The sequence below is a fragment of the Zalophus californianus genome, chromosome 6 (genome assembly GCF_009762305.2).
Source record: "Zalophus californianus isolate mZalCal1 chromosome 6, mZalCal1.pri.v2, whole genome shotgun sequence".
In the NCBI taxonomy this organism is placed as follows: domain Eukaryota; kingdom Metazoa; phylum Chordata; class Mammalia; order Carnivora; family Otariidae; genus Zalophus; species Zalophus californianus.
This window is the reverse complement of record NC_045600.1, coordinates 59,891,179-59,904,001: the sequence shown is the minus strand read 5'-3', so window position 1 is coordinate 59,904,001 and position 12,823 is coordinate 59,891,179. Positions and strand designations below refer to the sequence as shown.

General features: G+C 40.2%; 1 protein-coding gene across 2 annotated transcripts in view; it reads right to left on the bottom strand.

The window, feature by feature from the left end:
• Positions 1 to 171: 171 nt before the first annotated feature.
• SLC25A21 (solute carrier family 25 member 21) overlaps positions 172 to 12,823 on the bottom strand; it is a 479,968-nt gene continuing 467,316 nt past the window's right edge. For both annotated transcript variants that reach the window (XM_035728242.1, XM_027572196.2), the window contains 3 exons: positions 5,559 to 5,740; positions 4,582 to 4,634; positions 172 to 1,590 (listed from right to left, as the gene is read on the bottom strand). In XM_035728242.1, the coding sequence (XP_035584135.1) occupies positions 1,529 to 1,590; positions 4,582 to 4,634; positions 5,559 to 5,740 (297 nt within the window). In that variant the 3' untranslated portion in view covers positions 172 to 1,528. The remainder of the gene's footprint in view (positions 1,591 to 4,581; positions 4,635 to 5,558; positions 5,741 to 12,823) is intronic.

Genomic DNA, 12,823 nt, shown 5'->3' with positions numbered 1-12,823 from the left:
CTTCAGAGATCCTTTTCCATCCCATTCACAGGGAGAGGTTAAAGGTTCAATTTCATGGCCTCTATGCGGGCATTTCTCTCCCTCACAGGATGCAAGAGCATTACCTGCAAGGATAGAATGCAGTTGTACAACAGACACATTCTTATTTCTCTTGTTTTTTTTTTTTTTTTCTTCTACTTTTAATGACCTTATGAAATATTGGGCTGAAATATAAGTTAAAAAACACGGTGGAAAGGATGTACAACTGAAGGCTGTGTATGTATATACAGTATGTTAAAAAGCCTTTATTTTTATACTTCAAATGCTCTAAATTAATAAAAAGTAATAATTATCATGTTATCTTTTATTTTTTTATTTTCAAAATGCTTTAGTGACATAGTCTAATGGTAGAAACATCCCTCAGTAGTAGTTAAGAACAGGTGTCATCTAGAATGGGCAGATATTTTTGTTGACTTTAGCTACTGAAGTAGCATCATTTCAGGATGCAAATATAAAATCAAGTTTGGTGATATCAATGCCAAGGAGATATTTCTTAGAGTGCATGTTAGTACAGGAATTTTTGGAAATGCTAAGAATGTACTATTTTGAAACATTTTCCCTTTCATAGTACATATTTTAACACTACAGATAGTTGACTTCACGCCTGAAGCTGTCACTTAAAACTAATAACCTGGAAATGTAGTTTTACTCTAAACATTCTTTTTTAAGAATGGCATGGGTAAGAGTTCTGACCAAAGATATCCGGATGCAAATACGGACAGCACAAATGGGCCCAAGGCCTGGTTCCAATTTGTGTTTTAACATGAAAATAGTTCAGCAACAAAAATTGTTTTCAAAGGGAATTATGTGAGGGAAATTTCATGTGTTCTATTTGCCATAAAAAACTTCACGTATCAGGATTTAAAAATATGACCTGCTTTAAACAACAGTGCAAAATATAAAGTGGCTTTGGGAAAATATAGCTGTGATATGTATTATTACTCAAAGAACACCACCAGATTTAAATTTTAACATAAAATCCAACATTTTAAAAATGCCATTTTAGTGTACTTTAAAAACACTTCCTTGTGCCTTTTAAATATTATTTATGGGAGAATTTAATTCCTTATAAAAACTGTTCAAATTTTGGCTTAATTTTTTTTATTACTCTAAGCATTTCTTGACCTCGTGGGAAAAAATAATTATCGATACAATGAATTTTCTTTGCAAAGCGGTGTAAGAGGAATACAGATCACAAAATTTATATAGCTTTTATGAAATATATCTGATTTCTATGCTATTTTCTGTGTTCGATTTACATACCCCATTCATACTATTTTTCTTTGCACAGATTTATGGATATAGACAAAACTACAGTCTCAAATTGTGTAGAGATAATTTTTTAGGTTTTGTTCTTGAATAAACTGTTTCCCCTTAATAACTGTACATAATTGTATAATTAGAATTTATGATCATATCAGCTGAGCTGCTAGTCTCTCCTTATGGTGCTGTACAGCAAACATCCATGATCTCAACCTCTCCTAGGCAATCACAAGTTCTCCTGAAGCCATGTATAGGTGTATTCATAAACCAGCAGCATCACTGCGCCACCTAGAAAAGAAAAGAGCTGGTTTTTATCTCAAATCCTGCAAACTAGTGTCATTTTCCCCCACTGGGTTTCTGAATCTGTGAAGTCCCATGCAGCCTATCAGGCAGGGGATATGTAGACTTGTCAGTCCCTGGGCTCTAATACATCGATATAAAGCCATTGTGGAAAATTCTCAGAGCAAAATCAAGACCATCTTGAGTCTCCAAATACATTTTTTCCCCATGAGTTTCTGTAACTTTCATCATTTCTCATCAGATTCTTTTTCAGGCACTTTTAATTTTTAAAAGTAAATAAATATAGACACATTCAGTCATGTAAGGGCATGTGGTGTTCCTGCAAACAGAAACCATTCATACTTTTCATATGTAGGCAAAGGATTTATCTTTTTCAGTCCATAATTAGCATTATCCTAGCTGCATTCAAGAAGGAAAGCTCTAAGAGGGTGCTTGATAGATGAGTCTGATTTTTTCTAATAGCCTTCAAAGTGGATTGCAATGTGAAAAATAGCTTCAGAATATTTTAAAATATGTGTATTACAAAATATAGCTAGCTTTCAACCTCCTTTTGCTTTTATTCCTTTTATTTGCCTCAGATATGAGTGGATTGCACTTGAAAATTTGGTGGTGGGGTTTGGGTGTCACAGACCAGTATTTGTCTTGAAAGGTCAACAGGACTATGACACAGAAAAACAAACACCAAGGTTGCAGAATACCTAGAAATCGAGAGAGGCCTTTGCATGTGTGTTCTACCTGATGCAATAAAATGGCACATATCCCATGCTCTTTAATGTAATCTATCTATCCTCTCGTGTCTGTGTAAAAAATATTACAAAATCAAAATGTGGACAAATATCCTGAGCACAACCTCAAGATGACTTGGCTGCATGAACAGAAGATTGACTTCTGACGAAAAAAAATATAACTTGATTTTGATCTTAGTTATTTCGTACACACTGCCGTTTGTGTGTGTGTGTGTGTGTGTGTGTTTTAATCTACAGACCACACATGTTTGTGTAACCTTATACCAAAGATAATTATCTGCCTGTTTTCATTTTTAACCCATGAAGATACTCTATTAGACCCCTCTCAGCTGCCGTAACCCTCTTGGCACTCTGGCAAACAAAAAAAGACCCACTAACAGAGGGTTATCAATACCTATGTAATTGCAGTGTTTACTTTTATTAACTGTTCTCAACGTAAGACAAGAACATGCAGAATTGGGTTAGTTTTCAGCCTGGTGATATTTGGAGTTTAAACCACAGACTTCAAGAGCCTCCTTTCATGGCAGGTGACTGATTGTGAGCAACACAGAGCTGCCGAGGCTGTTATAAAAAGAAGACGGGATGGATGCTTCCTACAATGAAGGATGAAAATCCCAGATTTACCCTTTCTTTCACTTTTTTACTCTCTCTTTGAAAAAAAAATCTTATCCTTAAGTCAAATGTCATGCTTTTCTGTCCACCTTTCTTTCCTTTAAAGCTGCTGGGACTTGCATGTTTGGAGGACTTACATGTGAGTGGAGGCCAGGTCCCTGAAGCAGATTTCCAGTCATTCACAGTTTTGTTTAGCCTGGACGGTCCACTCACAACAGCCCTTTTCATTGTATTTACCACCACAGCAACTCAGGATACCTCATGCAAACACATTTAAAAAGCCAACCAAACATTTGCAAGCCTCTAGCAAAACTTGGGGTCAGATTATTTAAGAGTTTTGGATTAAGGTTCCAGTCAATTACTGTTTTAGGTAAACTCTCCCTGATCACCACTCTTTTCAGGCCCATCCCCTCCTGAGAAAGCTGGGTTAGGGTCATTCCTATGATTTTCTCTAACACTAGGTCTACCGTCAGGGTTTTACTGTGTGGTGAAGGGAAAATGCCACCTGGTCGCAGAGAGAGTTGCACAAAATCACCAATATTCTTTGTCATTGGCTTTGTTTTTACACACGGGCCAATGACTAGCAGGAGGCAAGTCTCCATCTCAAATGTGAAGCAAAATCCACGCTTAAATGCCTGGAAAGGCTGGGATAGATGGACCAAGAATTGTGGAAGTGTTTTCTAAATACACGAAAGGGTGAGCTGTCCTCTACCTCAGGATGGTAGAAATGCTGGCTCACTGAGCTGAGATTCCAGGACGGTAAATGTGCCTGTGTGCGAGTGTGGTAGGGCAGGAGGACTGTGGTGGTAAAAGGGAGGAAGGGAAGGGGAGAGGGGCGAGGGGTAGGGGACGCTTCTGGGAGAGGACACCAGGACACCTAAGGAGGTGAGTGTGGCTGGCACCTACTCCTGTACTGAGACACAGGGTTGCTTATAATCCAAGACTGTTTGCCTAGGTGGTTGGGTCTGCAGCAGTTACGTTCTTATCTATTTACATAGAGGCAGCTGACTCTCCCTGTGGGAATGGCAGCCGGTTTTTTGTGGGCTGGCGTCTGCAGGTAAGGCCCTGAGCCAGGAGCCTCCACCATCATGCTGACAGACACGGGGAAGGTGAGCGCCAGACTGCCCTGCCACCACTCCCTGGGCGCTACACTCACCGCAGCCCTCCCGGGGGACCGTGAAGACAAGAAGTTCTTGCGCCTCGCTTCGTGGAGGCAAGTTACCCTTCTTCTTTGTTTTTGAAATGAAGTTGAGGCAGGAACAAGAATGAACTGTGGTGGGGGGGCACCAGGAGAGTTTTATGGGCTCAGTGAAAATCCTCCCCCAGAGCCTCCTTGCTCACTCAAACTCCAACTGGCTGGGGAGCCTTTCCTATTGACTTAAGCTGGGCTTTGGCTTCTGCCAGCCTCCAGCAAAGTCTTAAACAGTACCTTATAAACAAAGGTGGAAAACATTTCTAATGGATGCCTTCAGTGTCTTGAATACTCGTAGATAGCTTTATACCCTCCTGTTTTCCATCTTTGACAGTGTGATCAACATACCATGTTGCTGATCGACACAAGAAAAAAAGAGACAGCAGAACAACAAAGAAGGAAGGATAGAAGTAATAAGGACATCATTACCTGGTCCAAGCCTCATAATCTTGGGAAGCAGGCCTTTGTACAAAGCTAAAATCCTATAATAGGAAGGGAAAGAGCAACATTTTTAATTCTTAATTCTGAAATTAATTCTGAATTCTGAAAATAGAACAGACCAGATTTATTGAGATGTTGACCCAGCATCTACAAGAAAATTTATTTGAAATCACACATATCCCAGACCAGGCAATATCTGGCTATATATTTTCTGCAGCAAACTGGACAAAGGGAAAGAGTTAATGAATTATTTATTGCCCAAGCTATGCTGATCATGTCCAACCAGAAATATGACTTTCCTCAGCAAGATGGTTTTTGCTATGAGCACAGGTCTTACTTTCAAGACAGCTATGTATATGGACAAAATGACTTTTGTAATGGAATTTAAAAGACCACAAACTCAGTCTTCACAAAAGGAAAGATGACATAGTGTAGATCGAAATAATAAAATATTACTCGTTTACTTGAGAATAAGATCTGAGTGAGGTGGGATGAAGAGACAGATGTAACACTTAAAAAAAAGACTAGCCGAAAAAACATGTACTTCAGATGTTTGAAAGAAAGCTACTTGCACAGAACTCTCATGTTTAATTCTCCCAGGGGACTCTAATGAGGTGACATTTTGATTAGATTTACAGTTAGAAGACAATCATTCTCCTGCCCACGTGTTAACAGGGTGTATTATAGCATATTATGCAAACTGACAAGAAAAAGGTTCATTTGAAGATTCTAAGATAAACATGCAGCAGGTTGTATGATGGTGGCCCAAGGTTCTGGATGGTGTAAGAACATGTTGCCAACATTTCATCATTGTGTTATCTCACAAAGTTTATCATTATTCTCTAGAGCTTTTCACACACACACACCCGATTTAGGAGGGGCTTAATGGCGCTCAGCAAAATGGAAGTACGATATGCTTTTAACAGTACTTGAGTCCTGCACATTTATTAAAATAAAAATGTTACCCTTCTTCCTGGTAGACTGTTGCCATTGTTTTAAAACAGGTTCTGTACTTGATCTCTCCAGGAACTGGTTGAGGCCCTTGAATCCTACTTTTGGCAACATCAAAAGGGATGTTAATGACTGAGGCTATTGTGCCCGAGAGAAGACCAATCCCAAATTTTCTCAAAAACTCCAAGGTTGGATCCTAAAAGGAAAGAAGAATAAAGTAACAGAAAGGGAAGCGGAAGCCCCTAAATTGGCTAAACACTATAAAGCAATATGTATTTAAGCAGAGCATTGCACTCCCCGGCACCCTCCTGTTATTCCAGCGGAACACATTAGGATTTCCTAGGCTGGAACTTGTTTTCTTGACAATCCCATTGGCTATGTTTTTACACATGGTCTAAATTGCTGAAGTACACATTTCCTCACACAGGATTTATAAACACAGTTCATAAAGAAAGACTGGTATGGCATATGGGGATGATTTGTATAATTGGGCTTCACAATGTACTTAGTATTACTGTATCAAAACAGGAGAAATCCAAGCACACTATTAGCTAATTGGCCAGAATATTTTACAAATGACAGCAACTTCCACCATGAAGCCTACTAAAATGCTCATTTGTGTGTGGACCCCCAAATGTTAAATTAAATCAAGGCTACTCTTGGTCTGCTGCTATTCCCCTCCAGGTTTTTTGCATTTATTTTCCCGTGTAGCTAGCTGATCCACTGTACTGAGAAGTGCTAGCTTCCTGTTATTAACAAACCAACTTGGGGAGTTTGCAAACCAGCCTGTGACATTCTGTGCATTATAAACAGTAGTAAGTTACTGGACTAATTTGCTGAAGAATTTACAACCTATTGTTCCTGAATCTTATTCTTCCTTCACAGCAAAGGAAGAAAAGAAGAGAGACAGAGGCACCGAGAAAGAGGCAGTGCGGGGGTGGGGTGGGGTGGGGGGGGGGGTGGGAGGGTGGGGGGGTCGTGTGTGTGGAGGGGAAGTGGAGGGGGGAGAGAGAGAGAGAAATATTTCTTCTTTCCATTTGAATTTAGGTCCTTCACTTTGGTCTGATTTGATTTTCCACCCCTCCCTGCTCCACTTTCTGACATCAAAGTATTTAATTAGGTCTTATGTGGGAGTCACTTTCCTTCAGCCTATTTTTGTGCCCAGTGAGCTCACATTATGCTGTGTTATAATGAATTTGCTGGGAAGTTCTCATTATGTTTTCAGCCTCAGTTCTTGCCCTGAAGAGAGGTCATCCCACAAACCATAAGTTGCTGATGGAGACCATCCACCCCTCCCCCACCCCTCCCCTGCCCTTTCTTTTGGTCAGTATTTCAGGAGGATCTTCACACAGGAACAATATAGGGTGGTGCCATGATACCATTTTACCCAGCAGGAGAACCGAAGTGGGGAGACATATTTGATTAAAATAAAAATAAAAAATTTAAGAAATCATGTCTGAGCATTGCATGCTTCTAGCTTCTATGGAAGAAGAAAACTTCTGGAAGCTCTGAAATTTTCAACTGAACCGAGAGCCAGATACCATCACAGAAACCCCTATGTGGCTAAATATAAAAAATGAAGGGTTCGGTAATAATTCTTGGATCTGGGCCATACAGGTGCCGGGTAGGTTTAAAGGGATTTAAAAACCAACAGGGTGTTTCAACAGGAAAAACAATGCAGTGATTGCAGTATGAGTGAGGTGTGTTTAAATAATTCCCCCTTCCCCCCATTTTTTCCCTCTTTTACAAGGAGAGAAAAATGCCTTTATGTTACCCTTCTCCATTATGGCCCAGAAGCAGAACCGGAGCTCGGGAGGATGGCGGGTTCAGAACTGGCTCTGGTTTGTCTGACCTTGCACGAGTCACCAAATCACACAGAGCCCAGTGTCCAGAAGGGATCCGTTTAACCAGCCTTACCTTTGTACTGCATTATTTTTCTGAGAAATAAAAACAAAAATAGCAGTGAAAGTACTATGAATGTTGTATAAGCCTGGCAGAAAATGGCTAGTATTATTATGTAGCCTGTCTTCTAAAGTCTCAACGCATCCTGTAATAAGATTCTCTTATAGGATCCCTGTGACACAGCCGAGCCCTCCTTTTTGAACTGAGGACAAGGGTGAAAATGACTTGTATGTACATTGTCCTCTTGGGTTGTTCAGGGGACCCCATCAAGCGTGCAGCCTCTCCCATCTCCTGGTGTGGTCACTGAGGCCTAGAGATGGAGGAGGGGTTCCCTCCTGAGACAGTCGATGAAGGTCACTGTGCTTGAGACACTGCTGGATACTAAAGCCCAAGGTCTTCAGCTCATCACAGTCTTCATCTGCACAAGTATGTACTGAGCCAGGGTCTCTATACACCTCCCAGGCTAATAGTAAGGTCCCACAGCGGTTCCCCAAACCAGATGTGCATCACATTCACCTGAGAGCTTTACAAAGAATGGATGCCTGGGTCCCACCTCAGGTTTCCAGATCAAAATCCCATGGGAAAGGGCCTGAAAGTTATTTTAGAAGATCTGCAGGACTTCTGAAGCTGCTGGGCTGAGGACCCATGTCCAGGCATCAGTGATTTTGATATTCCTTGCAGACAAAACAGATGGTCAGTTGCTCCCCTTCTGGGAATTCTAGGAAGGACAAAAGTCTTCTTGGGACAGCCAGGAGGTATTCCTCACCCTCTGGGCCCTGGGCCCCCAGCCAGTTTCCTCCTCAGAGCCCATGGTCTGCTCTATGCAGCAATCCTGCCTGGGGTTGGGTGTGCCCTCTCAGCTTGCCTCTGTTTGTTTGTTTGTTTTTTGCTACGTGTCATCAACCATTCTCAAAATGCAGCCTCTCACACACTTCTGTCCCGGGTACCCTCCTGGCTACTGCCACTGCTCTGGCTTTAGTTCAGGTACCCAACACCTTACCAGGTTATATTTGTTTTTTGCTCTCTATTATCTATTCACAGTGGCACCAGCTCTCTTTTTGGAAAAACAGATCTGCCTGTGGTATCAAAGACCCTCAATCCTTCCCCGCTGCATGATGAGTAAAGCCAAAGCTCCTCACTTGGCCTTTGGTTTCTTTCCCACAACGTGTTTCCAACTTCTCTCTCTGGCCTCAAGCTCGATACCTCCCCCCCGCCCCTATACTATAGTCACACTTGTTAAATCATAATTATGCAAACTTAAACCAAGCAATTTCTAAGTCTTTTCTTCAAACTACTTCCACAGCCTATAAAGTCCTTCTCCATTATAGTCACCTATCGCAGTCCCACTCCTCCTTTAGGGGCCAGCTAAAAATCCCCCCTTGCCCAGGAGACTTTAACGGATCCCTGTTAAAATTAATTTCTCCCTCCTGTATTCTTGAACCTCTGTATGAACCACAATCATTGCCCTTGCCAAGGCTCACTTTGTGTTTGGTATATTTTTGCATACATCTATTTTCCCTGCTGGGTTGTGAGTTGGCATAGCATAGGAACATGTGTTACTCCTCTTTGTGTCATCTATTACACAGTGTACACAGTAGGTGCTAAATAAATGTCTGCTGATTGGTCTATCAATGTATTTATTTACTTTTGTAGAAATAGTGAGAATCAGGCTTTACCCTTAATCACTATTTCTCAAGACTCAGCATCTTTTAGCCTAGAAACAAACCCCTATTAGAACTTTACATTTCTAACTTTCTGCCAGGAGGCATTAACATGGGGACATGACAAGACATTGGACATTTGCAAAGTGGAGTATTTCAGGGCAAGTAAATTGAAACTCTCAGGTCACAGAGCCAGGCCTGGGCTTGCTAGATCCGATTGCTCAGTGACTCACAGAGAGAACCATGATATGGCAGCCTGTGACCAGATTTTAGCAGAAGAATGTGATGGGAGTAGAGTAAGGTCTTGAACTGTTACACTTAGGGCTCTTCTTTCTTATACTTCCTGATCTTTCCTTAGTAGGGAGAGGCATCCACTTGCCTCAAGAATGAGAGTTTATTGTAACAAGACTATGAAGAGAGAAAAAAAGGTATTATTTAGTGTTTCTGGTTATCAAATTATGCCTTTTCATGTATTACATCAGCTAATCCTCAAAAACTTTGATGCAAGAATATTATTTTTATTTTTTTTTAATTTTTTAAGTTTTTAAAAAATTTTTTTAGATTCAAGAATATTATTATTCTTGTTTTAAAAATGAGTTAACTGAAAGGTTAAGTATAAGAAGGGACTTTTTGTTACATCCACATGAACCCAAGACTTTGCCTTAGGGCATAGTTTTTCTATTGATACTCCTCAGTGTCAGTGGGTGGGCTGGTGGGAGAGGTGTCCCAGCACCTCCTGAAACTGTAAGCAATGTTTCTGTGTATGTGTATAGGGGCTTTTCTGTAGAGAGTGTCTATAGGTTTGATCAGGCTCATAAAAGCTTAAAAACAACTTCACAAAACTATTTACCCTACCAATAAATTTATAAAAAAGAGGGGAGTTCAGGGTTGAAAACATTGGGGCTGAAAAAAGAAAATCCTAATTTTCACAGGGGTTATCAGGCAATTCAACTTCATGAAAAGATTTCTGCACACATTCCTGCCCTGGCATTGGGTTCTCATACCTCAACCATGTCTACGAACTCAGTGGTTCTCAAAGTGTGGTGCTGGAACCACCATCATCAGTACCATGTGGGAACTTATTAGAAATACAAATTGGGGTTCTATCCCAGGCCTACTGATGGAGATGGAGCCCAGCAATCTGTTTAAACAGTCCTCCAAATTTAGTCTGATGGATACTAAAGTCTGAGAACCCCTGGTTAACAGGAAGAATATGGTTCAACTCTTTGTATCCTTGCGTTGGTTAAGTGGCACTGGGATGCTCTGGATATGCTGGGAGGGATCTTAAAGCTTTCTTTGGGGGCGCCTGGGTGGCTCAGTCGTTAGGCGTCTGCCTTCGGCTCAGGTCATGGTCCCAGGGTCCTGGGATTGGGCCCCGCGTCAGGCTCCCTGCTTGGCGGGAAGCCTGCTTTCCCTCTCCCACTCCCCCTGCTTGTGTTCCCTCTCTCACTGTGACTCTCTCTGTCAAATTAATAAATAAAAAAAACTTTAATAAAGCTTTCTTTGGTGGAAACGGGGCTTTGTTTCTTTAAGGCTGCAGAACTGAAAGTGATGTTGTTAACTCATATCAGCCTCTCCTACCCCTAGGCCAGTCCAGAGCAAGAATGCACACTTGTGAGGTTTTGGGTATGAGTGATACCTGTCACCTAATCTGAATGGATCATTCTGTACCAGCTATCAGTGAATCACTCAAGCATTTCTGTCAATGATAATAACACATCACAATGAAATTAATAGCAAAAGTAAGTAGAAACAAAATAATATATATTTTATAATATTTATATTATTTTTCATAACTTTCATTATGAGAAATAATGATACTATTAATACTTATTGTCAGACACCATCTTATATGCAAAAATATATACAGAACATGTATATTATATAAGAACCCTATGGATTAAGTATGCAACACCATTTTACAGATAAGGACATAAGACTGAGAAAGTTAAGTCAGTTGTCCAGAATCACACTGCTTATAAGAGGTGGAGCCTGGACTTGAACTAAGGTTCTTCTGATTTGCAACCATATGCTCATAACCACTATATGATATTGTTTCTATCTGTCATTCATTTATTGTTTATTCATTCAACAAACATTTATTGGATGTCTATATATGCCTAGTCCTACACTGGGTGCTAGAGTTGAATGTGGAGGTAAATGATCCAGAGAGGGATTGGGGTGGGTGTAATATGTGATAAGTAATGAAGTGGGGGTGTGAACAAAGTGCAGGGGAAACATGCAATAGGGAGAAGGAAGTTACTCCTGGGCTTTCACTATCAAAGTCCTGTGAGATAGTACCTAGCTTCTCTGCCTCTTAAAAACTTAGTCACTTCCTGATCTATGTGTCCAATACCCCAGTTTCTTTAGGGATGCCCAAAAAACTGGTATCTTTCTTGCCAGTCTTGGAGTTCTGACAGGTCCAGTGCAATCTAGCTACCTGGGGGAGAAATGAAGTATCATAGCCCTCTTGTTGCTCAGCAGAGAGAGAGCAGACAAAAATGGCAGCTGCCTGCTTCTCCCTGAGGAAACCACATACTATTAAACAACCAACTGAGGGACACCTGCGTAGCTCAGTTGATTAAGCATCTGCCTTTGGCTCAGGCCATGATCTTAGCGTCCTGGGATCGAGCCCCGTGTTGTTGGGCTCCCTGCTCAGTGGGGAGTCTGCTTCTTCCTCTCCCTCTGCCCCTCCCCCTGCTTGTGCTCTGTCTCTCTCTCTCAAATAAATGAAATCTTTAAAAAAAAAGAAAGGAAATAAACAACCAATTGGTCAAAAGGAAATTAGAAAATACTTTCAGACAAATATAAATGAAAAGACAATATAGATTAAATGAAAATACAAAACCTATGGGATGCAGTAAAAGAAGTATTCAGAGGTAATTTCATAGTGATAAACACATTAAAAAAGATCTCAAACAACCTAATTTTACAGCTTGAGGAGCTAGAAGAAAAACTCAGTCCAAAATTAGCAGAAGGAAGGTAAAATAAAGATTAAAGTAGGCATAAATAGAGACTAGAAAAAATAAAAAAACAATCAATGACATTGAGTTCATTTTTTTGAAAAGATAAAAATGACAAACCCTTAGCAAGACTAATTAAGACAAGAAGAGAGGACTCAAATACAACAGAAATGAAAGAAGAGACGTTACAATTGACATCACAGAACTAAAAAGGAATGAGACTACTAAGAATATTTATATGTCAACAAACTGGACAACCTAGAAAAAATGGATTAATTCCTAGAAACATACAACCTACCAAGACTAAATTGTGAAGAAATAGAAAGTTTGAATAAACTTATAACTAGTATGGAGATTTAATCAGCAATCAAGGACCTCACAACAAAGGAAAGCCCAGGACCAGATGGTTTCACACTGTTGCTACCAAATATATAAAGAAGAATTAAAGAAGACACAAACAAATACAGACATCCCATGTTCATGGATTGAAATAATTAGTATTGTTAAAATTTCCATAATACCCAAAGTGATCTACAGATTCAATGCAATCCTTATAAAAATCCAATGGCATTCTTTATAGAAATAGAAAAAAATTCTACAATTCGTATGAAATCACAAAAGACTACAAATAGCCAAATCAATCCTGAGAAAGACGAATAAACCTGGAGGAATCACACTTCCTGATTTCAAAGTATATCACAAAGCTATAGTAATCAAAACAGTATGGGGCAGGCATAAAGACAGACATAGACT